Source organism: Pelobates fuscus, chromosome 3, assembly GCF_036172605.1.
Source record: "Pelobates fuscus isolate aPelFus1 chromosome 3, aPelFus1.pri, whole genome shotgun sequence".
NCBI classification, from domain to species: domain Eukaryota; kingdom Metazoa; phylum Chordata; class Amphibia; order Anura; family Pelobatidae; genus Pelobates; species Pelobates fuscus.
In genome coordinates, this window is record NC_086319.1 from 233342819 (window position 1) to 233370685 (window position 27867).

At 40.3% G+C, this 27867-nt stretch overlaps 1 protein-coding gene across 1 annotated transcript; it reads right to left on the reverse strand.

The window, feature by feature from the left end:
- Positions 1 to 777: 777 nt before the first annotated feature.
- On the reverse strand, positions 778 to 26566 carry SUV39H2 (SUV39H2 histone lysine methyltransferase). The gene is made up of 6 exons (XM_063445446.1): positions 26231 to 26566; positions 22368 to 22513; positions 20362 to 21033; positions 8314 to 8460; positions 1595 to 1724; positions 778 to 1026 (listed from the first exon to the last, which is right to left on the reverse strand). Exons 1-6 carry the CDS (start codon positions 26244 to 26246, stop codon positions 920 to 922), a joined length of 1218 nt encoding a protein of 405 aa, XP_063301516.1. The 5' UTR covers positions 26247 to 26566; the 3' UTR covers positions 778 to 919.
- Between the last annotated feature and the right edge of the window lie 1301 nt (positions 26567 to 27867).

The window sequence follows — 27867 nt, forward strand, 5'->3', positions numbered from 1 at the left end:
TTTACAAAGCCAATACATGGATCAACTAGTGAATGTGTAAATCATCAAGTGCTTATATGAGATTTGTGAGAATCTATATAGTGTTTGCAATTTCTAGGTCAGACTTCAAGACCAAACATTTTTTTGGTATGTTTTATATTGACCTACAGAATTACTCACTATAACAAGAACTGTGTTATTTAACAAAATAATTGCCACTTTTATAGACAAGAAACAGAAATGAAAAAATAGCCAAATAGGAAATATTCTCAGCTGTTTTCCCTACATATATTCAATATCTAGTTGTTAGCATAACTTGAAAATGGTCTACTGCCATATAGCAAATCTCAGAGAGCCAGGAACTTGGCCTTTCATTTATAACAGGTCAATAAAATTAGTAGCACTGGGTAATAATGAAATTCTGTGTTGTGTAAACTGCTAAATGTTACCCAACTAATAATATGTAGCAGCAACATTATAGAATACATCCTTTCTTTAAATGAAACACTACAATATAAACAGTAATATAAATAGCAAAACAATTAATTGATTTGGACAAGAGAAACAACCAACTGGCTACTGTGGACAAATGGTTAACTTAACCCCCTAAGGACCAAACTTCTGGAATAAAAGGGAATCCTGACATGTCACACATGTAATGTGTTCTTAAGGGGTTAAAAGCTGTTCGGAAAAAAAAAACCAACAACCCAACCATATAAAATAGGTTAGTATCCGAGTGATTGCAAAGGCCTGCAGCGCTTAGTTACTGTTCTTAAACAAAACTGAATGTTTTCAAAATAGGCATTAAAATTTTATTTTGTAGAATAAAAATAACACACAAATCTATGCATTTAATACAAGGAAAGCCATAAAAATATAATTTGTTTTCACATCATAGGAAAATATGTACTGCACTGAGCACAGATATAGAAACCATGATTTAGTTAAGGAATCCTCGACAAGTGGCAGCACCACACTTGCAAGCCGTCCGGGCCCTCTTCCTGGCTGGGCTCATGTCAATAGAATCTGAACTAAGATCTCCGTAACCTGGGGGTGAAATGATACATCTTGATAAGTATTACCATTTGATTTTTCATTTACAGTTAAAATTCAATAGTGTCACTCTACAAACTCATCCCAAACTTGTAGCTAATCCCTTTGTGCTCCATAAGACATGTATTATCCAGAAAGGTTGGACAGCAAAGAGAAGTAGTACTTTATTTTTATTAAACCAATATCAGAGCATTTCGACATAAAACGAGGCACTCCCCAAAACCTACGAGCCATCCCTATTCAGCTGCCCTGTTATATGAATCCTGTTATTTCTACTTATTTTTATTTAATTCCCACTGTATAATTCATGATTGGCGAATAGTCTATTTTGCTCTGTAGTGTGTTTGTATATATTAAATACTTGACATGTCACATGTAATAAAATATTGCCCATTACTTACACTGTTATTCTTTGGTTACTTATTATAAAATTACTATTTTAAAAGACAATAAATGCCAATATATTAAAAGGAAATCAAGCATGTGCTGCATAGCATGGATATTGTAAGAATTGTCTTAGAAATGAGTGACAGGCACAAACAACTGGCTGCTTGCAAATCACCTTTCATTTGATAATCAAATGTAAGCTCCTCTCCAGCTCGGATGTGTCGAGTTGAAAACAATGCAATTCGTGGAAGACGCACATCTAAGTTATCAATAAAAACATTGAATACTTGAAGATTCGGATCACACTAAAAAAAAAAAAAAAGAAAAAATAAATCACAAAACAGCAGTTTTTAGACCATTAGCAATCACATAATCAAGTAATGCAGACCTATAACTAACAAAAAATATTTTACAATGTATCTTAAGACAGAAAAGAGTTAAGACAGAGACATACAGTGAACCAAATTTACATAAAAAGACAAGCAGGTACAAACGAAATAAAGGAAGCGAGTCATATTTTTGAGAAATTGCAGTCTATTTGAAGGTGGGTGTCTTAAAGCACTGCATGAAGAAGAAAGATCAGTATGTGACATGAAACACTCACTAGAGAGTAATAGAGAGCTCTTTGGCTTGGGTTAGATGTATGAATTTTATGTGAATGACAAAGAACATCTAACAAAACTATGGATAACAAATTACCGTATTTTTCGCTCCATAAGACGCACCTAGTTTTTAGAGGAAGAAACCCAGAAAAAAAAAATATTCTGAACAAATTGTCCCATAGTGTTTCTTACTATGGGACAGTTTGTTCAGAATATTTTTTTTTCTCCCCTGTCCCATAGTCTTCTGCCCCTCCCTCCCATAGTCTTCCCCCCAATAGTGTTCTCTCCTCTCCCATACTGTCCCCCTCCTCACATAATTACTTACCTGTCTTGTAGCGTGGGCTGGCCTTACAGCACGCACTGCGGTACTGGGACTTCAATTTCAGGTTCCGGTTTCCAGCGGGACTGAAAGGAAGTGGGCACACTGAGAACCGGAACCTGAAATTGAAGTTCCTGTACCGCGGTGCGCGCTGTGAAGCCGGCCCACGCTACAAGACCGGTAAGTAAAGCTTCATATTCGCTCCATAAGATGCACAGACATTTCCCCTCACTTTTGAGGGGGAAAAAAGTGCGTCTTATGGAGCGAAAAATACGGTAGTCTAACAGATAAGATCTTAAAGGGACACTATAGTCACCTGAACAACTTAATTAAGCAGTTTTGGTGTATAGAACATGCCCCTGCAGCCTCACTGCTCAATTCTCTTCCATTTAGGAGTTAAATCCATTTGTTTATGAACCCTAGTCACACCTCCCTGCATGTGACTTGCACAGCCTTCCATAAACACTTCCTGTAAAGAGAGCCCTATTTAGGCTTTCTTTATTGCAAGTTCAGTTTAATTAAGATGTTCTTATCCCCTGCTATGTTAATAGCTTGCTAGACCCTGCAAGAGCCTCCTGTATGTGATTAAAGTTCAATTTAGAGATTGAAATACAATTATTTAAGGTAAATTACATCTGTTTGAAAGTGAAACCAATTTTTTTTTTCATGCAGTCTCTGTCAATCATAGCCAGGGGAGGTGTGGCTAGGGCTGCATAAACAGAAACAAAGTGTTTTAACTCCTAAATGACAGTGAATTGAGCAGTGAAATTGCAGGGGAATAATCTATACACTAAAACTGCTTTATTTAGCTAAAGTCATTTAGGTGACTATAGTGTTCCTTTAAGCATAGGAGGTAATGGGTGGTCTATAGCCAGGCTCAACAAATCCCAGGTTGCCATGGTGACTATGGTGATTTTGGTGCTGGCTCCAAAATTACATGGTGATTTTGTGCTGGCTCCTGGGTATTTGTCAGCCCGTTCCTTCTGAAGTTGGCAGCCGGCTGAAGGAAAGCGGAGGTGGTTGGGAGGCTGTAAGGAATGGAGGCGGTGAGCAAGGGAGCGGTGATCTTACTACTCTTCTTGCTCTGCTACCTCAAGCGCCTTGCAGTGATTACAGGAGTCTAAAATCGATGTCACTCTAGCCTCGGCGTCACTATACGGCGCGCGAGGACAACAGCCCCACTGGACCTCAGGGAAAGAATCCACTCCAGCTCTCCTAAAAGTAGGGAGGCTGGGTGGACTTAAATTGAATTAAAAATAAATAATTTGTGGAGGGGCGGGGCCGGACCCCCAGGCTGAACGGACGCAAAATGGAGTAGCTCCTGAAAAAGCCTCAAGTTTTAGCCTAAAAACGACAGCTTTAAGCTTACCCGACACCTGGCTGCTGAACCCCGAAGTGAGAGGCCACCCTGGTCCTGAGGAGAGGCTTGCCGGGAGGTTTTAGTCCCTCGGAGGGGCGATCCAAGTCTCAAGATGCGGACCGCTCGGGCGGTGAGCGGGGTGGACGGCCGCTGCCCAGCTATCCTGCCCACCAGCGGTAAGGCAGAAACCCGGGGCTAGGCGGGTCCGGCCCAGTTCCCCCCCCCTCTGGGCCGGTGGGGGTGATCCCGGTCCCCACCCTGTGACCCATCGGACCACCATAACGCTCCGAGAGGAGTCGGAGAAGGCCCAGCGCACAGGCCACTTCCAAAATGGCGGAGACCTCGTGGCAGGCGACCCTGACAACAGCGGGGAACACTCATCTCCCCTGGGGGCCCATGAACAGCCAAGACTGTATTATACATGTTGTGGACCCAAGAACCTCAGACCAGCGTGACACAAACATACACCTCAAGGTTCAAGCTGCAAACCGAGACGCTGCACAGGAGAAACCCTTGCCGACGACTGCTAGAGCTGGAATCAAACCCAGGGACTGCATCGAAGGGGCCAACCGTGTCAGCAATCGAGACATTCCCACACTGGCCATAGCTTGAAGAGCCCACTACCCTGACCCACAGCTGACATGCCTTAAATTAAATCGAGTGGGCACTTTCCCCCGCTGTCACTATGGATCCCTCCAAGAACAGCACATCATCCCAGCATGATCCAGGGTGGAGAGGGTGAGAGAGCATGGAACAATCAAAGGCCCACTGGGTCTGGCGGCAACACCCCTCCCAACTGCCTTACACTACCACACTTAGAGGCAGATATGCTCCCCCCTGCAGGTATCGGCTAAAGCACCCGGCCGACAGACAGCAGGAACTCCACGGACCTAATGGTCTCACGGGACAATACCCTGCCGGCACTACACTCTGGGTCGGACTCTGACTCCAACTCCTATGACTATCGACCAGTGACCAACACGCAGAGTATTGGCTACTCCTTGGCCCCCACAGGGGTGTCTCACACAGAGTCGAACTATATTAATCTAGGTTTTAATTTGTATCTTGCTCAGTAGCTTATGGCACCTCATGTATTTACCTACCTAGCTTGTTTGCTCTGCCTAGTTTACTACATATGACAAACTACTACTCCCACCATACTAGCTTGACTCTAAACTTTGATCATTAACCCTGATAGCACGACACTCGTTTTTATTGCAAATGTTAGCAATGATGTTTTACGTGTTAGGTTGTATATAATGTTATGATATCTCATGCTACACTAGAACGCCCGCCTTGTACGGTCTACACGTACACCGAGCACCTCAGTAGCGTTAAGCGGAGTGCGAATATATAGCTGAACCTGCATGTCTTGATATGACACTACTCTACTCTAACTAAACTACTAATCTCAGAAAAGCGAATGTATAAGCGTCCTAACTAAACTACTAAGCTTAGAAAAGCGACTGTATAAGCGATCTAACTAAACTACTAAGCTCAAAAAAGCGACTGTATAAGCTCCCTAACTAAACTACTAAGCTCAGACAAGCGGCTGTATAAGCGCCCTAACTAAACTACTAAGCTCAGACAAGCGGCTGTATAAGCGCCCTAACTAAACTACTAAGCTCAGACAAGCGGCTGTATAAGCGCCCTAACTAAACTACTAATCTAATAATTTAAAGCACTGAACAATTCCAGCCCCTCTTATATCTCTTCACTGATCCAGAGGTATGCCCCTCCTCGTACCCTCCGCTCTGCCCGCGACCACCTCCTGACCGCTGCTCGCACCCGTACGGCCAACTCACGCTTGCAGGACTTCTCACGGGCGGCTCCTCTCCTATGGAATAACTTGCCTACTGCCATCAGACTCTCCCCTAGTCTTCAATCATTTAAGAAGGGCCTTAAATCCCATCTCTTCAGGAAAGCGTATGGCCTCCCAGAGTAATCTCTCCCTTACATACCTGTCCCTATGGGATAGTGCTTTGCTCTCTCCTCCAGCTCTGCTTCACTCCTACTTGATATTTCCTATCCTAATGTTTCTAATACCCCACCTCCTATAGACTGTAAGCTCATTTGAGCAGGGTCCTCTTCAACCTATTATTCCTGTAAGTTTTCTTGTAATTGTCTTATTTATTGTTACATCCCCCCCCTCTCAAAATATTGTAAAGCGCTACGGAATCTGTTGGCGCTATATAAATGGCAATAATAATAATAATAATAATAATAATAATCTCAGAAAGGCGACTGTATAAGCGTCCTAACTAAACTACTAAGCCTAGAAAAGCGACTGTATAAGCGCCCTAACTAAACTACTAAGCTCAGATAAACGACTGTATAAACGCTCTAACTAAACTACTAATCTCAGAAAAGCGAATGTATAAGCGTCCTAACTAAACTACTAAGCTTAGAAAAGCGACTGTATAAGCGATCTAACTAAACTACTAAGCTCAAAAAAGCGACTGTATAAGCTCCCTAACTAAACTACTAAGCTCAGACAAGCGGCTGTATAAGCGCCCTAACTAAACTACTAAGCTCAGACAAGCGGCTGTATAAGCGCCCTAACTAAACTACTAAGCTCAGACAAGCGGCTGTATAAGCGCCCTAACTAAACTACTAATCTCAGAAAGGCGACTGTATAAGCGTCCTAACTAAACTACTAAGCCTAGAAAAGCGACTGTATAAGCGCCCTAACTAAACTACTAAGCTCAGATAAACGACTGTATAAACGCTCTAACTAAACTACTAAGCTCAGAAAAGCGACTTTACTCATGACAGTGACACAGAAAACATCTTGATGATTAAGCGATGACACTACATAATCACCATCTATAAGCTACTGTTACTAATCGACAAATTAATTCCTTATGACAAATATAGTCACCCAGCTTGCGCCTAGCTTGTATTAATATATATGCATATCTCTCATTTACTAACGATTTAGACATAAACCTGTTTGCCAATTTACCCTTAAAAAATGTGCAATGTTAATCTCTATTGCCATATGTTACCTTATGTATATCACCGGGTTGCACCTGCTGTTGTGGCAGTGCCAAACCACATGTTTCACCTTTGCACAAACAAAATAAAGAATTCAAAAAAAACAAAAATTATAATTTGTGAGCGTGAGAGATGTGTGTGTCAGTAAGTAAATGTGTGCTTTTGTCTAGGGATCGACCGATAATCGGTCTGGCCGATATTCTGTATTTTCAGCAATATCTGATCGGCCAATAAAGATACCGATATTGCTGACAATGTAGACCAGGACAGCCATCCGGGTCCTGGGGGGCCCAGCAAACTCTTACCTTCCCAGCAGCTCCCGTCTAAATCTCGCGAGTCCCGTGATCGTCAGAGCGGCACTCAGGCAGCAAGAGTTAGACAGGTAAGCTGGGATGGTAAGAGTGTGCTGTGCCCCCCCAGGGAGTGCCATATCCCCCCTCCCTAGCCAGGTAAGAAGCAGGGAGGAGGGACTAATCCCATTTTACAAACATTACATACACACACACCATTCACTAATCAAATACTTTCACTGCATCCACTACACACACACATTCTTGGAAACAAAAAAAATTCTGACTGGCATGTATATTTTTGTGCATTTACCTCAATAATAAAAAAAAGTTTGCAAAAAAAATAAATAATAAACATGTTCAGTTAACTTTAGATTTGTGTAGAAATTTTCTTATGTTTTTTTCATATGATATCAAGCCTTAAAGACCCTCTAGCTATATCCATAGATGGGGATTATTCTGTTCAGCCCTTCTAAATAGAACTGAGACAGCTCTATAAAGTGGGAGTGTTCAATTAACCCACATTATTATTATTTATATAGCGCCAACAAATTCCGTAGCGCTTTACAATGGGTGGACAAACAGACACATAATTGAGATCAGACCACTGGACGTACAGGAACAGAGGGGGTTGAGGGCCCTGCTCAATGAGCTTACATACTAGAGGGTATGGGGTATAGTGCCACAAAGGGTTAAAGTAGGGGGATTAAATAGTTTGTTAGAGAAGGGTTTATTGAGTGCTTGGTAGGTCATTTTTGACAGCTGCAGGAAAGGAGTCATGGGGTGGGGGATGAGAAGCCTGCGGACAGTTTAATTGATACGCTTTAATGAAGAAGTGAGTTTTCAAAGATTTTTTTGAAGGAATGGAGGCTGGGTGAAAGTCTGATTGAGGAGGGAAGGAAGTTCCACAGAATAGGTGCAGCCCTAGAGAAGTCTTGAAGGCGAGCACATCTATTTGACTTGTAATTATCCACTGTATTGCACCATTAATTTGTCTCTTGTTTGTTATTTAAGATTTATGAATCAGAAGGCTACTTTCTTTCTTATGTATACAGTATTTAATTTATTCAAAGCGCTGTTCACCTCTCTTCCAGAAAATTTTAAAAAAGTCTACTCTTCACTTAACACACACCAGCAATACAACAAAGAATATTACTATAGTGCAAAAAGAATGCATGTATACAAATTATCAATGTGGAAGTCATTAGCAGCAGCTATCAATATTCACAACTCCACCTATCTACCACCACAAAGAAGGGACTCCTTACTTATTCCTGTAACATGTCTATGTACATTGTGATTACATTTGTTTGAAAGTCTGCTTACACTGTGGTTTACAAAATGTGAGATGTTTCCATATCGGGCTGCATCCACAGTGAATTCATCAGACTCATAGTCCAGATCAAAGAGATAAGTGATTCCTCTGCTGTCATACTGCTGACCCCTTCTCTCAGCTTCCTCACTTGTTATTACCTGAAGAAATAAACAGGGAAAATACTTTTTAAGTAGGATAAATTACACAAAAATATCTAATTTCCCACAGCAACTAAAGATCCACACAGAAAGAAATTTCGGACTCTCAAAGCATAGAGTGCATATTACTGGTGGTACCCTACTATACGTTAAATACTTGACATTGGAAAACTCACACCTTGAAGTATTACAAACACCTTCAATTATTATTCCAGTTGGAAATGGAGAGAGGAGTCGCATATTGAAATAATAACTGCAAATATATACACCACTTGGATAAGTGGATAACTAAGCGTAAAGAATGCTCTTATTAAAGTTATATCTGATAACATAGGTTTCTCTCCAATCAGTGTTCCTTTAGATCCAACCAATAATCGAAGAATGATTTTTATGTATGCTCAATATGTCTTGTGTTAGTATTTGTCTTTTTGTACCAATGTTAGTTAAATTTGTTGTCTTTTTTTTGTACTTATAAATGTTAAAATATTTCAATAAAGAGAAATTTTAAACTACAAACACCTTCAAATAACAGCAAGTATAACCACATACATTACAATATAAGTAAATTGTATTTTTATTCTTTTTACAAAATATCGATTGTAAAATATCTAAAATAACTACTTCAACGAAATGAAATAATTAGTTATAGTGCTTGAGGTCCCCTGGAACTGTTCTTCCATTAAGGGTTAAAGTATTTTCATTCAACCTCCCTATCAATCTTCCACCGATGCATAGATCTTGCTTTAGCCATGTATGTATGTATGTATGTATGTATGTATGTATGTATGTATGTATGTATGTATGTATGTATGTATGATATAAATTTGATTTTCTCACCCCTCCTGGGTGGTATGTTTATTCCTCATTCTCGGGTCCTCTACCAGAGGCCTGGGAGTTTGAGGGTTCTGCCCAGTATCTTAGCTGTTCCTAGAACTGCACTCTTCTGGACCGCGATCTCAGATGTCCCACCTGGAATCTGTTGAAGTCACAGCCCCAAGTGATCCTATCACAACTGGGAATACTACTGCCTTCACTTTCCACATCCTTTCTAGTTCTGCTTTCAGTCCTTGGTATTTCATATTTTCATGTTCCTTCTTCCTGATGTTGTAGTCACTGGGTATTGCCACATCCACCACGACTGCAGTCTTTCATTCCTTGTCTACCACCACAATGTTGGGTTGGTTGGCCAGCACTTGCTTGTCTGTCTGGATCTCAAAGTCCCACAGGATCTTAGCCTCGGCATTCTCAACTACCCTTTATGGTATCTCCCATCTGGACTTAGGCAGGTCCAATCCATATTCTGAACACGTTTCGTTACACAATCCCAGCAACTTGGTTGTGTCTCTCCGTGTATATGCGGTTCCTGCTAACATCTTGCATCCGGCTACGAGGTGCTGGGTTGTCTCAGAGGCCTCTTTGCACAGTCTGCACCTTGGGTCTTGCCTGGTGTGGTAGACTCCTGCTTCTATTGATCTGGTGCCGAGTGCCTGTTCCTGTGCTGCTAGGATTAGTGCCTCAGTGCTGGCTTTCAGTCCTGCCTTTTCAAACCACTGGTAGGATTTTATCATGTGAGCCATATCCACTATCTGCCGGTGGTAAACCCCATGGAAAGGTTTGTCTTGACAAGGAACCTCCTCCTCGATCCCTTAGCAGTTCAACTTTGGGAGCCATCTTTGTGATGTACTTGTGGATGCTCTGTGTTTCATCCAGGACTATGGCCTTGGCACTCATCAGGCCCTAACCTCCTTCCTTCCGGCAGGTATACAGTCTCTGGGTGCTGGATTTCGAGTGGAATGCTCTATTCACAGTGAGTAGTTTCCTGGTCTTGACATCCATGGTGACCAGTTCTTCTCTTGGCCAGGTTATTATTCCAGCTGTGTACCTGATGACCAGTTGGGCATATGTGTTGATGACTTGGATCCTGTTCTTGCCATTAAGTTGGGACTTCATGTCCTGTGACTCTTTGGAGGTACTTGGATGTTGCTATCCTCCTTGTCTCTTTCTCATGGTTGCCATGCATTTGTGGTACCCCCAGGTACCTGTTCTATACATCTTCTATTTGCCCTTCTGGAACTTCAACTCCTGTCCTGATCATCTTCCCTCTTTTTGTCATCTTCCGCCACACTTCTCTAGTCCGAACGACATTCCGATGTCCTTGCTGTATATCCTAGTTAGGTGGATCAATGAGTCAATGTCTCGGTCAATCTTGGCACACAGCTTGATGTCGTCCATGTAGAGTAGGTGGCTGATGGTGGCTCCACTCTTGAACCTGTATTCATATCCACTCTTCTTGATAATCTGGCTAAGGGGGTTCAGGCCTATGCATAACAGCATTGGGGATATTGCATGGTAATATACCTTGGTATATGCCACATTTGATGTTCACTTGAGTTATTGTCCTGGAATTGGCTTCTAGAGTTGTTTTCCACTTGCCCATCGAGTTCTTGATGAAGGCGCTTATTGTCTTGCTGACCTTGTAGAGAGCCAAGCATTCCAGTATCCGTGTGTGGCATTGTGTCATAGGCTTTATGTAGTCAATCCAGGCCGTGCACAGATTGGTCTGTCTGGTCTTAGAATCCCTTGTGACTGCTTGGTCTACCAGTAGTTGGGGTTTTGATCATCTGGTGTTGTTTCCAATCCCCTTCTGAATATTAGCTCATATATTGACTCATATGTACAGCACTACGTAATCTGATGGCGCTATATAAATAATAAAATAATAATAATAATAATAATATGCCCTTGGATCTCGGAGACAACGATGCCGGACATGAATTTCCATGTTGTTGGGAGGCAGGTTATTGGTCGATAGTAAGATGGTGTTCCCTTGAGAGGGTCCTTCATGACCAGTATTGTTCTGCCTTGTGTTAGCCAGTCAGGGTGGGAGCCTGTTGCTAGTAGCCGGTTCATTTGTGCTGCTAGGAGTTCATGCAGCATTGTTAACTTCTTTATCCAGTAGTTGTGGATCATGTCAGGTCTTGGGGCTTCATGTGTGATTCGCTCTGTTGGATATCGACTGTGATGGGGACTGGTTCCTGTTATGGCAGCATGCAGTGGTCTGCTTTCAGGTTTGGTAGCCAGTAGGCCTTGGTGTTATGAGATGCTTCTTTCTCCCAGATATTCTTCCAGGACGGTTCAGTCTCAACTCTGGTTGGGTTTTTCGAGGGACTAGCTACTTGACTACAAGAGAAGCAATGCCCACCATGGAGACAACCGGATAGATAGAGATATAGATAGAGATATATATATATATATATACACACACACAGATTGTTGTATCAATATTTTTTAAAGTAGAGATTTCAAGGTGATGTTCGTAATACTTCAAGGTGTGAGTTTTCCAGTGTCATGAATTTGTTAATGTGTACCACCAGAAATGCTTTAGACTTGAGAAAGGGAGGTTCTCCCAAAAGCTTGTCATTCTAAAATTTTGTTAGTCCAATAACAAAGTATTACACACATAAAATTTGTATCTTGTAATACCTTTTTTATTGGAATAACAGAATTTTGAGAAAAAATAAATAATAGATATATAGAGATATAGAGATATAGAGATATATAGAGAGAGAGATCTATATATCTATCAGTAGCTTGTACTCCAGGTTAATCGTAGCAATGCCGGTGCTGGTCTAGCAAAAAGTATTAAAAAAAAAAAAAAATGCACTCCAGGTACTTGAAATAGATTGATAAAACTTAGCTTTTATTTACTGCATAACGGAAGAAGTCAACGTTTCAGCTCCAACACGGACAATAAACAATTACGAATGTGCAAACATGAAATATATAACCACACACACAACACCCACATCACGTACTCATAGAGTTCACAGCTGGCCGAGATGTGCACCCACTCTGCAAGGCGCAAGTGTGCTGCAGGCCGAGAGAGGAAGGGGGAGAGGAGAGCTTGCGTATCAGGCTGTATCCCAGCAACTGCTGAGACGCACAGTGGGATCAACCACAATCCCAACAGCCGAACCTACTGTGTGCCTACCATCATCTTGAGCCTACTGTGAAGTCAGAGCAGTGGCTCAATAACGTAAGGGTAATCAAATTACCACATTATAAATATATGGCAATTATGAAAGCTTATTACAAACACTTGTAATTTTTCATAGTCCTGATGAAAGCTCTGTGTTGGCATCTTTTATTATGGAGGAAATAAAAGCAAAGTTATATTGATCTCTTTCAAGTCCCTGGAAAAAAATAATAATAATTATATATATATATATATATATATATATATATATATACATACACATATATATATATACATACACATATATATATATATATATATATATATATACATATATATACGGTTTCCCTTTGACCTGCCCACTGCCTGCTGACATCAGCAGAAGTGGTAGCCTGATCCAATCAAAGTGCTTCCCCATAGGATTGTCTGAGACTGACAAGGAGGCAGATCAGGGGCAGAGCCAGCACAATTCAACACAGCCCTGGCCATTCAGCATCTACTCATAGAGATGAATTGAATCAACGAATCTCTATGAGGAAAGTTCAGTGTCTGCATGCAGAGGGTGGAGACACTGAATGTTTGGATGCATTGTAGGCACCCATGACCCAGGAAGGACCTCTAACAGCTATCTGATGAGTGGCCAGTGAAGTTATCGCTAGGCTGTAACGTAAACACTGCATTTTCTCTGAAAAAAAACAGTGTTTACAGCAAAGAGCCTGAACAGATGCAATAAGCTGCTCTGGTGACTAGAGTGTCCCTTTAAAAATCCTACAGGGACAAGCTATAGACACCAGAACCACTATAGTAAGCTGTAGTGGTTCTGGTGACTATAGTATCTATTTAAGAATTCTATTTTTGCTGCTGAAAATTAAGCTTTAAAAAATAAATAAAATAAAAAAACCTGGCTCCTAACTTTTTTAGCTGATGCCTAGATTTCAAGCAAATTTGTCAAGCCTAAATATAGAAATAGATAAAACCTGTTTCTTACATTTGCATATCATGCCTACAGTAGTTCTCAAACCTTCGTAAGGCCACAAATCTACGGGCAAAAATTTTCCTTTTTGTGCATACATTTACAACATTTTACCATTAAACAGATTTTATGCAAGACTACAAAATTAGATATTCTAATGACTAGTTATGTACTTTTAACCCCCATACCAGTTAATATTCCCAGTAGTTCTTAGATTGCCACAAACACATGCAGAGCAATAGATTGTTACAACACAGACAATCACATGTGCTGAAATGAAGCGGATGTGGAGCTGGCAAATAGTGAGTTTCTAATTCAAATGTCCCATGATATAAGACACATCGTTCATTCTCAAAACACATAAAAATATTAAAGGAACACTATAGTGACAATATATATATATATATATATATATATATATATATATATATATATATATATATATATATATATATATATATATATATATATATATATATATATATATATATATATAGACCAGACTCTGGCACTCAACCCCAAAAGAAAGTACATACAATGTATATTACCAGGGTGCCTCCAGGCCAATAGATAAAAGGTGAGAATCAGGAGCACTCGCTTGGATTTTTCAAAAGTGAATAAAGTGTTTAATCACAACTTCAGCATCAACGTTTCGACCCTTCAGGGTCTTTATCAAGATAGTGATAATGCACATAAAATACAAATATATACAAAAATAGTAATTGATTAACTTACCCCACCTGTGTGAAGTGATTCCGGAAGTAAAACTAGCCGGACGGAGTGTGTGTATAGAGATGAGAACGTCCGCATCATGACGTTCATACGTGCGTGCGTGATGACGTGCATGCGTGCGTGATGACGTGCGTGCGGTAAAAACGTGCCCCCCCGCGTGATGACATCATCACGGGTAATGTACAACATAACCATGGTAACCACACGATCCCCGTGTAGCTAACCATTGCAAGGAGGAACAAACTATTGAAAACCTATACATAGTTAGTGAGGGAGAGAGATATATAGGCATGTACGAGCCACAACATAAACTAAAGCCAGATATTGTACCTGAGGCATGCAAACCGAAAAAGGTGTGGACATAGAGTGAATGTGTGCAATGTATTCAGCACAATATATGGAAAGTAAGTCCTCAGATAATAAGACATAAACCAGAATAAAATCATATCATACAAAGAATCGCCACAAGACAAATCGGATATATGTGTACATATAAGTGTAAGATGAGTGTGAGAAATCAGAATAAGATGTATGTGTAAATATGAGAGTGAAATCTAATGTATGTGAAACATGAAAAGGATAAACCCTGCCCTAAGAGTGAGAAAATGTGTATAAAAGCAAAAGAAAGAAGAAGAAAAAAGACGAGAGAAACAGAGAAGAATAAAAAGATAAACAAATGAAAAAACATCAATCCAAACAACAAAATCAGTGAATGCAAAATGACAACATATAACAACGTAAGAATGTATATGCATCCCCAGACTATATAATCCGTAGCTGTAACCACATGGTCAACCTCACTATAAGCCTATCTATATAAACAACCGTGGAGATCATACTAACCCCCTGTCCCTAAAATAGGGGATAGCCCATATTAACAAAGTAACATGTCATATATATCTATTGTTGGCCCTCACTACCCTCCTAAACCTACATACAATAGGAAAGAAGGAAAAAACAACATTACAAATAAAAATACTACAAACCAGGACATGGCCGATAGAGATATGTACAACAGAATATATACAAAAGCATACGTCCTAATCATAAACGTATAGCAAGCCACGGGCCAGCTCACACTGGCTCTGACGATAAACTCATCTAAATCTGAACTACAAACCAATACCTTATAGCGATAAGCTCTAAATCAATAGATCTAAATCTAAACAAGAGAGAACAATGAAAATCTAGATAACCTAGCGAGTTTCTAAAAATGAAGAAAATTAGATATACTCATTAAGTCCCCTGGGTTGTAGGGTGTCCAATTGCTTAATCCAGAAGGTCTCTTTCTGGAGTAGTAGTTTAGATCGGTCACCGCCTCTCATAAGGGTTGGTATCACATCGATGGCAATAAATTTCAAGGTGGGTAGTCTATGGTTGAATTCCAAGAAGTGCTTGGCCACCGGTTTGTCTGTTCTCCCATCTCTGTAGGCTGTCATAATTGATGACCGATGCCCCCTGATTCTATCTCGAAGCGTAAGATCCGTCTTACCCACGTAACATAATCCACATGGGCACGAGATGAGATATATCACGTGGTCTGTCAGGCAAGAGATATAATGCTTGATCTTATATCTAGTACCAGAGTGTGGATGTGCAAACGTTGAGCCAGGTAACATGTGTCCACACGTGACACATCCCGTGCATCTGAAACACCCCATCTTAGTGGGTTTAGTAGAAGTCAGATTTTCTCTTGGTAAGTCCGTCTTCATCAATAGATCCTTGAGACTTTTATTCCTGCTATAAGCAATTCTAGGGGGATTGGAGAAGATGGTACTCAGAGAGTTGTCAGCGGATAGAATTTCCCAACGTTTTTTGATACTTCGTGAGATGTTACCGCTAGCCGAATTAAATGTCATCGGGATCGTGATTTGTGGAACATTGTGTCGGGTAGTGCCTTTATCATAGATCTCTCGGGCCCATTTAAGGGCTTGCTCCAACGTATCCTTGTAATATCCCCTTTCCAGGAATGCTCTTTGCATCATCTCAAGTTGTATGTCACAATTTGTGCTATCAGAATTGTTCCTCAGTACCCTGAGGAATTGGGAGATGGGTAAAGACATATATATATATATATATAGAAAACTCCGCACTCAATGTACCGGTCTTGTGCTTGCCTCGGTGCTGCCTCAGCCGTCAGTATGTACAACGAAAAACGAGTGCACTCCAAAGGACTTAGTAGAAAAGAATATATTCAATTTATTCACAAACGTACCAGTGATAGGTTCAACGTTTCAGTCCTCGCAGGACTAGTCGGTCTTGATAAAAGTCCTGCGAGGACTGAAACGTTGAACCTATCGCTGGCACGTTTGTGAATAAATTGAATATATTCTTTTCTACTAAGTCCTTTGGAGTGCACTCGTTTTTCGTTATATATATATACACATATACACGCACACACACACACACACCGCCCCCCCCCACCCCCCCCACCTCCTTGGCCGAGATACTTGATACCGCATCAATCAGCATCTCCTCACAGAGATGTATTGAATCAACGCATCTCTATTGGGAACATTTAGCGCCACATTGTGCAGCCATGATAATTTACAAACTGAGGATACCACACTCACACTTCGAAATCAAGGTGCTCATAAGGGCCAGGGTTGGCAAAACCCAGTTTAGTAGATCAAATAAATTAGGTCCAGGCACTCAGGATTGCTGCAGAAAGGAAAGGTTTATTGGAACAAAAAAAGTGCAAAGTTTCGGCTTACACAGAGGCCTTTATCGAGCTTGATAAAAGGCCTCTGTGAAGGTCAAAACGTTGCACTTTTTGTTCCAATAAACCTGCCTTTCTGCAGCAATCCTGGGTGCGTGGAGCTAATTTACATTGTGCAACCCTGACCCAGGAACCATCTCTAGCGGCCGCCTGAGTGACTGCCCCGAAAGGTGTAACTAGGCAGTAATGTAAACACTGACTTGTCTGAAATGTCAGTGTTTACATTATAAAGACTGTAGGGACAGGCAGTAGACACCAGAACAACTACATTAATCTGTAATTGTTCTGGTTACTATAGTGTCCCTTGAATATGACAAACTCCAGGTTAGGTCACCATGGCTACAAACTTTTCTATTTCACTATTCTACTGGTAGAGACATAGTTTACCCAGTACTAAATTGAGTTTGTTCCCCATAAATTGTGTATGTTGTCTATTACAAAATCACATTTTGGTATGTCAAGTTAAAGAGACACTCCAGACCCTTAAAGCACTTTAGATGGTGGAGAAGCTTTGGGTAAAGAGTGTGTACTGCTCCCCCCCCCAATATTAATTGACACTTTTATAAATTAACCTTGTTACATCCCCTGACTGTCCATTAGGCAACCAGTCCTGTTATATCCTGGTTTGTTTAGCTCAGTGGAGTTTAACTCAGCAATTGCTCAAAGCACCTTCTTTACAAAGACTTCTCTTTGAGCTACTTTGGGAAGTCTGTGATTGGACAGCCACAGAAAGTATGGGCGAGTTAGAAAAGGAGGGCTATGTAGCTTTTTAGATATACTGCCAATGAAAAATGCATACCATAATTGAATACATGCAAGTATTGATTTGTGTAATATCTACTAAAGCAGTGATTTTTTTTTGGGGGGGGTGGGGGGCAGTGGATTGTTCCTTTAAGCAGCATATGTGCTACCTCAATTGACATTTTTTTTTAAAATGGCTGTTAACATTTGAAAAGTATGGTAAAAAAGTGTAGATTTTAATAGAAAGTGGCACGTATAAATTTACTTTGTAACACCCACCCTCTACTGTCAGACAGTCATGCTACTTGCTGGTTGTTTGGCTCAGTAGAGCTAAACTCAAGAGGCAGCAATTGCTCAGAGGACTTGCCTTTCAAAACCTTCTCATAGATCTGCTTTGGGAAGTCTTTATCCCAAGCTGCCAATTAAAAAAAAAAAAAAAAAACAGAATTAAATGCATGTATGCTTTGACTGTGGGTCTACTAAATAGTGATTTATTTATTTTCATTTGGGCAGTGGAGTTTTCTTTTTAGAGGTAAAAGGCATCCCAAATTGTTTAAAACTACATGCATCTTCTCTGCTATATACAATTTTCTCTATCAGAATTAAACACATCAACAGAATATAACTACTAACAACCAACTTCGAAATGTGAGCTAGTCATACATTTTGTCTGCAAGACATGCTAGTTTTACCATGAAATGGACAGAAGTGGAGGCTGGGTCACAGGGACCTCCAGTTTTGGTCAACTGCTCCTAAAATAATATAACCAAGAATGTCGGAAAAGCACCCATTGTATTATAACTTATCAGCACTACATCAGCATGTAGGTGTTCTAGTGCGTAGATTACCAATTTAAGGGTTTGACCTTTCAAAAGTAGAATATTTCAGAACTACATTGTTTTAAAAACCCTATTAACATTGGATCTGTTTATATGTGGTTCTTAAACATTTTGGCAGAGAACCACAAACACAGCATTAGCTTTGCATAACATGAAAATTAGCTCACGGCCATTCTTCAAATGTAATTTCATGAAAATTAAATCATTTTGTAGAACATCTTGATTAGACTTATCCCAGTATCAATGGTGCTCCAATCCTTTTGGAAAGGCAATTCTGCTGCAGTAAAGTTTATTACAGATAGTTGCCTGGTGCTGCAGGGAGAATATGTTTCTATGCTTTATTCTAGTCACTTTATTCGCTTTCTGCCACTGGTTTGGGGACAATATTATCCCCTCTTCTTGGAATGGGGCGCAGAACAAACACAGCGACTAGCATTCTAAGTCCCAGCATATTCAAGACCTGCTCACCCAGACTCTGCCAAGGGCGGTCAATCGGAGACACACCTAAGGAGCAGAACTGGTGAGTCCTATCCTTATATACTTGGGACCTAATCCACCTGACTCATTCAGTCAAGATGTTGCCAGCGGGTCAGCCCTCTTTCTAATGTCTGCAGAGGAAAGTGTTCCAGACAACCTAACCGATTAACTGCTGCAAAATAACAACCCATTTAGGCACCCGTGCTTAGGATAGCCACTTTTTAGTGTGCAAAGCGGACATTAAAGGCGCTACAAAAAGATATACAGACAGTTTTCCGCAGATATCCATCAGAGAGGTTGTGACTGTATTGGTGTGCAAAATACAGGAAGTTGAGGAAGCTATTAGGGCATTTAGGTAAACCTACCAAGACATGTCTGTTGATCTGGAGCAGCTTAAATTAAGACAGCAACAGTTTTAAGCAAAAATTTCATGAATGGAGGACACGCATCTAACAGAACTTTAGGATTTAAGGAATACCATAGTGTGTGCCTTACCCAGAAGTATCTCACCTGCTTCAGAGGCTTTGGTCCTCACAGATACCCTTTGTGAAGGCCAAGAGGACTGCCTCTTGAGTGGTCAAATCCCCTAGGATTTATTGCAGACTTATTGTAAACAAAATATGATATATGTTGTTACTGATGTTTGTATGATCAAACTGCTTACTACAATAAAAATTACATGGAAACTAATTCTTGGGTCTGAACAAGTTTTAAGAACCACTGAGCTACAAATCAGTGTCCTGTACTCCACATTTCAGCAATTAAAGTAGTTCTGTCATGCCCTGGCCCTTTTTTATGCCCCCCCCCCCCCCCCAACCTCCTAGCCCTTTGTGACTCATAATGTGTGTCTTAACTCTTGTCCCCCCGTTTTCATCTTTCCTTCCTACACATGGTCACCACACTGGACCTTTTTTAATGCAACACTTTTTTCAGGAACCGGGAAGGGATGATTTTCTTTGTCTTTATCTGCCCACACTTTGCACCACGAACAATGCATGCCCAACAGAAGGAAGCCAAGAAGTTTGTACTTGGCATGTAATAAGTTCAGGGAAGCAAAGAGTAGAAATCTGAGATACGAGGCGCAGGACACAACACGCATATGTGAACATTGTGGAAAAACAGAACTTGACAAAGAAGTGGAGCTTGCCTTAAACTCCACCCTTTCTCAAGGGAAGGAAAAATACAGAAGACAAAAGTAGTTCTTACATTGTCTTACGTATTTTACGTGAGATCAGAAACGAAGATGAGATTTTGAGAGAGTGGGACAAGAGGAATCACTTTAAGAAAAGTATGTATGGCGTATTAGAGCAGCTTTAAGGTTGAACATGTTATAACTCCCTAACGAGGTCAATTTAGCATGTCCTTAAAATTTAAATTAGCCAAAACAACTTAACTGGAGCACAAATACCTTACAAAAGAACAATGTCTATTTAACAATACATACTTCACCAACATATTCCATCACAAAGCTGTTCTTCTTGATCTTCTGGAGTGTCTGCACTCCCCATCCACGACCATTGTGTGTCCTAAAGATGCATAAAGAGTACGGTGGACCTTTCTGCACTACCCGATTAGGACAATCTGGGCCACATTTGCATCTTGAGTTGCATTCATAAATAGGTCTTCCAGGTGGGATTTTAAGTTGTTTTTGTTCATTATAGGCAAACTCAACCCCTGCTTCTGTGGGACAACATTTACCTGTAAAACAATCCGTGCATTCACAACCAACAATAGCTTCGCCCAAAGTAATAACACCTGGAGACGCCTTGTAATCGTTAATGTAGTAGAAGTCTACAGGAGGGCCCTCTAAATCCACTATATTTTCCACATAAATCATTCCATTATGGTTCTTTTTCCTTTTCAGCTCTTCTTCCCAGCGTCTGAGTGCAATTCGCTGCTTAGCCTTTTTGACTATGTAGTCTGAAACCGTAGGATCCAAAAATTTAATACTGTCTTTTACCACTCCTCTGTTATTAAACTGAACTCGAGACAAGTACTTATAGAGATCTGTGTGAAATTGCTTCAGAATTGCAGAGCATTTTAAGTTATCTTTGGGTTCCCACGTATTACAGGACTCCGGCCATCCCTTCCATTTCACCAGGAAATATTCTTTACCCTTTAAATAAAGTAAGATTGAAGGGTTAATGGCTGGTTGTTGCAACATTTATTACAGAAAATTCCAAAATAAAAATGTATTAGTTTTTTTCTCACAGATTTTTCAATGTACTCCCCAGAGAATCTAGTGTACTTTATATAAAACAGAACAGCTACCTAAATCATTAAAAGCAGGTAGCAAAAAGATCCTGATTGGTTTCAGATTTACAAATCTCATCTCTTGTGAGCTGATACGCATCTTAATAAAAGTCATATAAGCCTAGTTCACACAGTGTCATTAACGTGATAAGATTTCAAGATATTCAAATACAGATCATAAAAGTCTCCAGTTTTAAAAATTATTTTTCACTGTGTTGTCTCTTAAAAGTAATGCATTTACGAAGGATATAATAGAACATGTCCTACCTAGTAGCACTAATGTATTTGCACAAATTTAACGAATTATGATAAAAAAAATGCAATATGTAGAGTTACAACTGTTTTGGGTTTTTTTGTTCTGGATCTGGCTCTGGCCACAACAAGTTTTAAAGCAGAACTGTCACTTTTCTGGAAATTATTCTATAGAATAGACATTAAAAGTCACCTGTTGTGTTAAACTTTTTTCCATGTGATGCTCTGTACTTTTAAAATGTTTATTAACAATTTGGCAAGCAACATCACAATTAACTTCAGTTCCAAAGCAAATGCACACAGTACAAGTAAGGAGTAGAATAGAAACATCAGTTTCTCCTCTTCCACCAACCCTACTCAATGGCTGAAAAAGCAACATTTATAATGATGGCTGACAAGGAGCAAAGGATAGTTCTAGGGTTAAGTGTGGATTTCAACATTAACTTTCAAAACTTGTATAACATATCTTCTAAATATACCGAATAAGTTACACTGAGCTCAATATAATATTATTGGATAAGCTTTTCAAATGATTTAATACTTTTGGACAAACTAAAAAAAAAAAAAAAAAAACTTTAAAAATATTAATATATCAAAAATGCATCATATACACACACACACACACACACACTTCAATGTAACAAAAAACATTCCAAAATATTTATTTTTCAGAATATGAAATAATTTTAAAGGCTTCTCCAACAATTTTAGGCAAAAATATTTTTTAAAAAAACAGTAAACCGAAAGTCCCTCTTTAAAGCACTGTATCCATTAAAGTTACCTGCAGCCTCTCATTTCTGTGTCATTTCTGTTTCAAAGCCTACACCCAATTTATTTGTGCAACACAGAAACAAAATAAAAATGTATATATATATATATATATATATATATATATATATATATATATATATATATATATATATTTATGATAATGGTACAGCTCACCTTTTTTATTTTGTAGTCACATAGATACTCCACTTCATAACGGTTTAGATTCCTTTTGGTTATCCCAATACATTTGCAGATTAGTTTTTCTTTCCTGCACATCTCCTGGAGTGTTTCCTGGGAAGCGAGGCATGGCACACACCAAGCTGTAGAGAAAAATACAAATTAATAAAAGAAGACTATAATGGTAGACCCTCAGAATTAAACGAACACGATACGGTCAGGAACACAAACGTATTCCTTACCCAATAGCAGCGGATGTGCACACAGGGGAAACATTACTGCTCAACAGGGACCCAGTCGAGCCACCCTCCTGGCACATAAGGTAAGCTAATAGGAGGGTGGCTGGTGTCATGGTGTGGGCATGTTTCAATGCTTGTGTGTCACGGTGAATGTGACGATATTAATTTATTTGTGTGTGTGTGTGTCGGTGTATTTATATGCATCTGTGTTAATGTGCATGAATATCTGTATAAGTATGTATGCATGTGCATCCATCCAAGCAGTCAAACACCAGCACAACATACAAACACACCCCTGTAATCTAACAAATATTACATACAAACACACCTTCACTCAAACACTTCACACAAATGTACATATACATTTAAAAGTGAACATTACACATTCAGACACACCCCTGCAATCAAACACAAACATCACATACAAACACATCCCTGTATTAAAACACAATAAATGTTTACAAGCACCCCTTTAACCCCTTAAGACCGCAGCCAAATGTACAAGTTGTGATCCAAAAAAACCGTAAACAAAACCTGGCATTTGCGCTAAAAAATTTATTTATTTTTTTTAACTAATATTTTATTTTTATTACAGGAGAGGGGCAGAGACAGTGTCAGCCAGTGATTTTACATCACTGGCTGACACACAGGATCAGTGATCACAGTGACAGGCTGTCACTGTGATCACCTCCTGCAGATCACGGTAATTGGCCACAGGGGGAGTGCCTGGGTGGCCAGGCATGCCCCCCACCGTGATCTGCAGGGGGATCCTGCCTGGAGTTACTATGGGTCAGCCAATAGGCTGACACATAGTAACTCTGATCGCAGTGACAGGCTGTCACTGCGATCAGATCGCAGGGAGAGGCTGTCTCTGCATTCAGATCGCAGAGACAGCCTCTCCCTGCGATCAGACTCTGCAGATCGCGGTCACTGACCGCAGGGGGACTGCCTGGGGGGCCAGGCATGTCCCCCGACCGCGATCTGCAGATTAAAAATGCCGCGGCTCCATGTGTCAGACGATTTTAAAATCGGATGACACATGGTAAATACCGATCGCAGTGACAGCCTGTCACTGCGATCGGAAGCTGCAGACCGCGGTCCCCAGGCACAGGGGGGCTGCCTGGGGGGCCAGGCATGCCCCCCATCCGCGATCTGCAGCGGCCATGTGCCGCCGGCCACGTGGGGGGTAAGACCGCCCAGGACGTACTATGCCGTTCTGCGGCGTTTAGAGCCGCCCAAATAAGGACGGCATAGTACGTCCTGCGGTCTTAAGGGGTTAAACACCAACACTGTACATTACACTATAGTGCCAGTAAATTCGGCAGCGCGGTACAGATATACAACCTAGAAATTTTGACTTGGGGTGCCTTGGAAAAATACTGAAACATTAAGGGTGCCTTGAACATAAAAAGTTTGGGAACCACTGCCCTATAGTGTTAAAACCACCATTTAGGTGGCTTGTACACCCTTAGCCACCTTAGAAGGTGTTAAAACTTTCCATATTTCCAGCATCGCGTGGCACCAGCCCCGTCCCTGATCTGCCTCCTTGGTGACATCAGAATTTCCAAAAGCATTGGATTGGCTGAAATCGGCAAGGAGGCGGACCCAAATGCTGGTTTGGCCAATCAGCACTTCCGTATAGAGATACTTTGAACCAGTGCTATGAGCTGTACCCAGATGGCAATGTAAACACTGCCTTTTCTCTGAAAGGACAGTGTTGGCATGAAAATGCCTGAAGGGAAACACAGTAGGAAGGACAGGGTGGGGAATTGCAACCAACTGACAACTGGGAAAGGATCAGAACAAGGAGAGTGGAGTGTGGACATTTAACCCCTTAAGGACACATGACATGTATGACATGTGTGACATGTCATGATTCCCTTTTATTCCAGAAGTTTGGTCCTTAAGGGGTTAAGAGAGCAAGAGACAACACAATCAGGTCTTCATGCTATGCATGATGTACATGCAGTCAATACTGCATGCCGTGTATGAGATAGATATTAACAGTCAGTACTGCATGATATACGTACATACAGTCTGTGCCGTGTAGGATATATACAGGGTGGCCCAAAAGCAAGGATACAGCTGGATGCATTAGATTATATGGGTACACATCCACACAGTTACTGTAAATTTAGGCATTTAAATATCAGTGTGGCAGTTGGAAAGGATAGGGAAGGGCAGATAAATTATATTTCTTTACTGTATATCTACTTTTAGGCCACCCTATATAAATTGACAGTCAGTACTGCATGCGGTGTAGGAGTTATCCTGTCCTATTGTGTTTTACACCCTCCTGCTATAGAATGTAAGCTCGTTTGAGCAGGGTCCTCTTCAACCTATTGTTCCTGTAAGTTATTTGTAATTGTCCTATTTATAGTTAAATCCCCCCTCCCCCCAGCACTCCCCTCATAATATTGTAAAGAGTTACGGAATCTGTTGGCGCTATACAAATGGCAATAATAATAATAATAGCAACAACAAAATATTGAACCAGGAAAGGGACATTTAGATTACTCTGGTTTCCAAGTACATACTGGGGATGACATCCAGGGGATGTTACTGTTAGCCACTTCAGTGGTACTCATTTTATCTACATCGGAAGAATGAAGGGCTGAGTCAATTCTGCCAGGAATTGTACCTGCAACCCCCAAGGATTGAACAGATTAATACCAATGTATTATATAGATATATACAATAAGTACTGCACGCTGTGTATGACATATATATTCAGTATGGCATGAGGTATTATTTACATTGATATATACAGTCAGCACTCCATGCTCTACATAATATATAATATCAGTACAGTCAGCACTCCATGCTCTACATAATATATAATATCAGTACAGTCAGTATAGTCCTGCATGTACATAATATATTATATTGTCAGTATAGTCCTGCATGTACATAATATATTATATTGTCAGTATAGTCCTGCATGTACATAATATATTATATTGTCAGTATAGTCCATGCTGTACATAATATATTATATGGTCAGTATAGTCCATGCTGTATATAATATATTATATGGTCAGTATAGTCCATGCTGTATATAATATATTATATGGTCAGTATAGTCCATGCTGTATATAATATATTATATGGTCAGTATAGTCCATGCTGTATATAATATATTATATTGTTAGTATAGTCCATGCTGTATATAATATAATGTCAGTATAGTCCATGCTGTAAATAATATATGGTCAGTATAGTCCATGCTGTATATAATATATTATATGGTCAGTATAGTCCATGCTGTATATAATATATTATCAGTATAGTCCATGCTGTACATAATATATTATATGCTCAGTATAGTCCATGCTGTATATAATATATTATATTGTTAGTATAGTCCATGCTGTATATAATATAATGTCAGTATAGTCCATGCTGTAAATAATATATGGTCAGTATAGTCCATGCTGTATATAATATATGGTCAGTATAGTCCATGCTGTATATAATATATTATATGGTCAGTATAGTCCATGCTGTATATAATATACATACAGTACACACAGTCCTGGTTATTCACTGTTCACACACTATTCGCTTGGTGTCATCAGACTGAGCCAGCCAGCCCAGACACCCACAAGGCGAGAGACTTACCTCCACGTGCCGCCATTTTCTCCCATGCCACTCAAATCCCTGTGAGAACGTCACAGCGGCGCCAAACTCAATATAAGCCACGCCCACCGGCTGCCCTGCGTAGCAATGTTTTAAACACAAGAGACCGGTCACTGACTCCACTGGATCCCCCTGTTACCGGGACCGTCTCGGTTTAATATCGGGTCTAGACTGTGACAGATACGGGTCTCTTCCCCAATAACCCGCTTCCCCTGCACCCCCGTGCTGCGCTCTCTATGCCGGAGACTGTTCTTTAGTAACGCCGCCCATCTGCAGAGCCAGTGCCTCCAAGTGTTTAGAACTCTAAGGCGTTAACCCGTGAGAGTCTGGCAGATAGGAAGCGGAAAATAACGTCACGGCGACGCAGCGTTCGAAGTGGAGAGCGGTTAGCGGGGACTGGGCTGGTTTGCCGCCAAGATGTCTTCCTGCTCAGCGCTCACACACAGCATGGGCTTCATTCACTGAAACCGAGCTCTGAGTGACAACACCCAGCAATCCCAGCCTGAATGCCAGCTCACTGTGAATAACCGCAGCATGGGCAGCTGGACTGTCTAACTAACTACTGGACTGCAGTCCCAGCATAGCCTATTGCTTTTAATGAAAATTATTATAATGTTTTGTAACAGTAACAGGTTTATGCACTAATGTGAGAATTTCAATTTCAATTATTATTTTTCTCACAATGTATTATTTTCTGCCATACACACACGTACAATATGATGTGTATACCATCTCCATGGTTACTTCTTCACACATTGTGCAGTTCCTAACATACATGCTAGTTAGAAAAATAATAGAGAGAGCGAGTGTGTGTGTGTGTGGTTTTTTTTTTATTGTTTTGCCGTTATGGGATTTCTGTGGGAAAAGCAAGTCTTATGGCTTGACTGCTGTGCAGATTTTTGTTTAACATTGTATTAATTATCCACAGACTTCAGGTGGAAGGGGTTTTCAATCACAATCTTTCCCCACCATAACCTATTTGGATTTATATATATATATATATATATAGTAATAAATCTACACAGAGAAAGAAAACCTTTATAAACCAAACCATGGCAAAAAGAAGGAAAACTAAACAGAAGAGAGAAAATACCCAGACAGTTGTATGTCAGAATGGTGAATTTTTGACACTTCCTAATTACATTCCCTTTTGACATACTCTTCTCTACGTTCCCTTGTTCTAGTCTAGTGTGTTATTGGCATGTTAAGATATGGCTCCCATGTTTTACTAAATGTTTCCAATGAGTCTCATTTTAAATAAACCCATTGTTCAGATTTTTTAAATTTAATTCAGAAGTGCGGTCACCTGACATGAGTTGGCGGATTTACTTGTTTCCATTGTCTGGCAACTAGAGTTTTAAATATTAGGAATATGATTGTCACCAATTTGGTGAGCTTTGCCTGCATAGTGTCAGGATATATGCATTAAAGTTCTATTTCCAGTGTGAAAGGAGGTTCAGCGCCCTTACCATTTAAAACCAAACTGAAGAACTCTCTCCATGCCTGGGTCAAAGTCGAACAATCCCACCAAACATGGGCTATAGTTCCTGTGTGGCCATATTTCCTCCAACAGCTGAATCTGGGAAGTTACATAAAGGTCTTAAGGGGTCATATAGCAA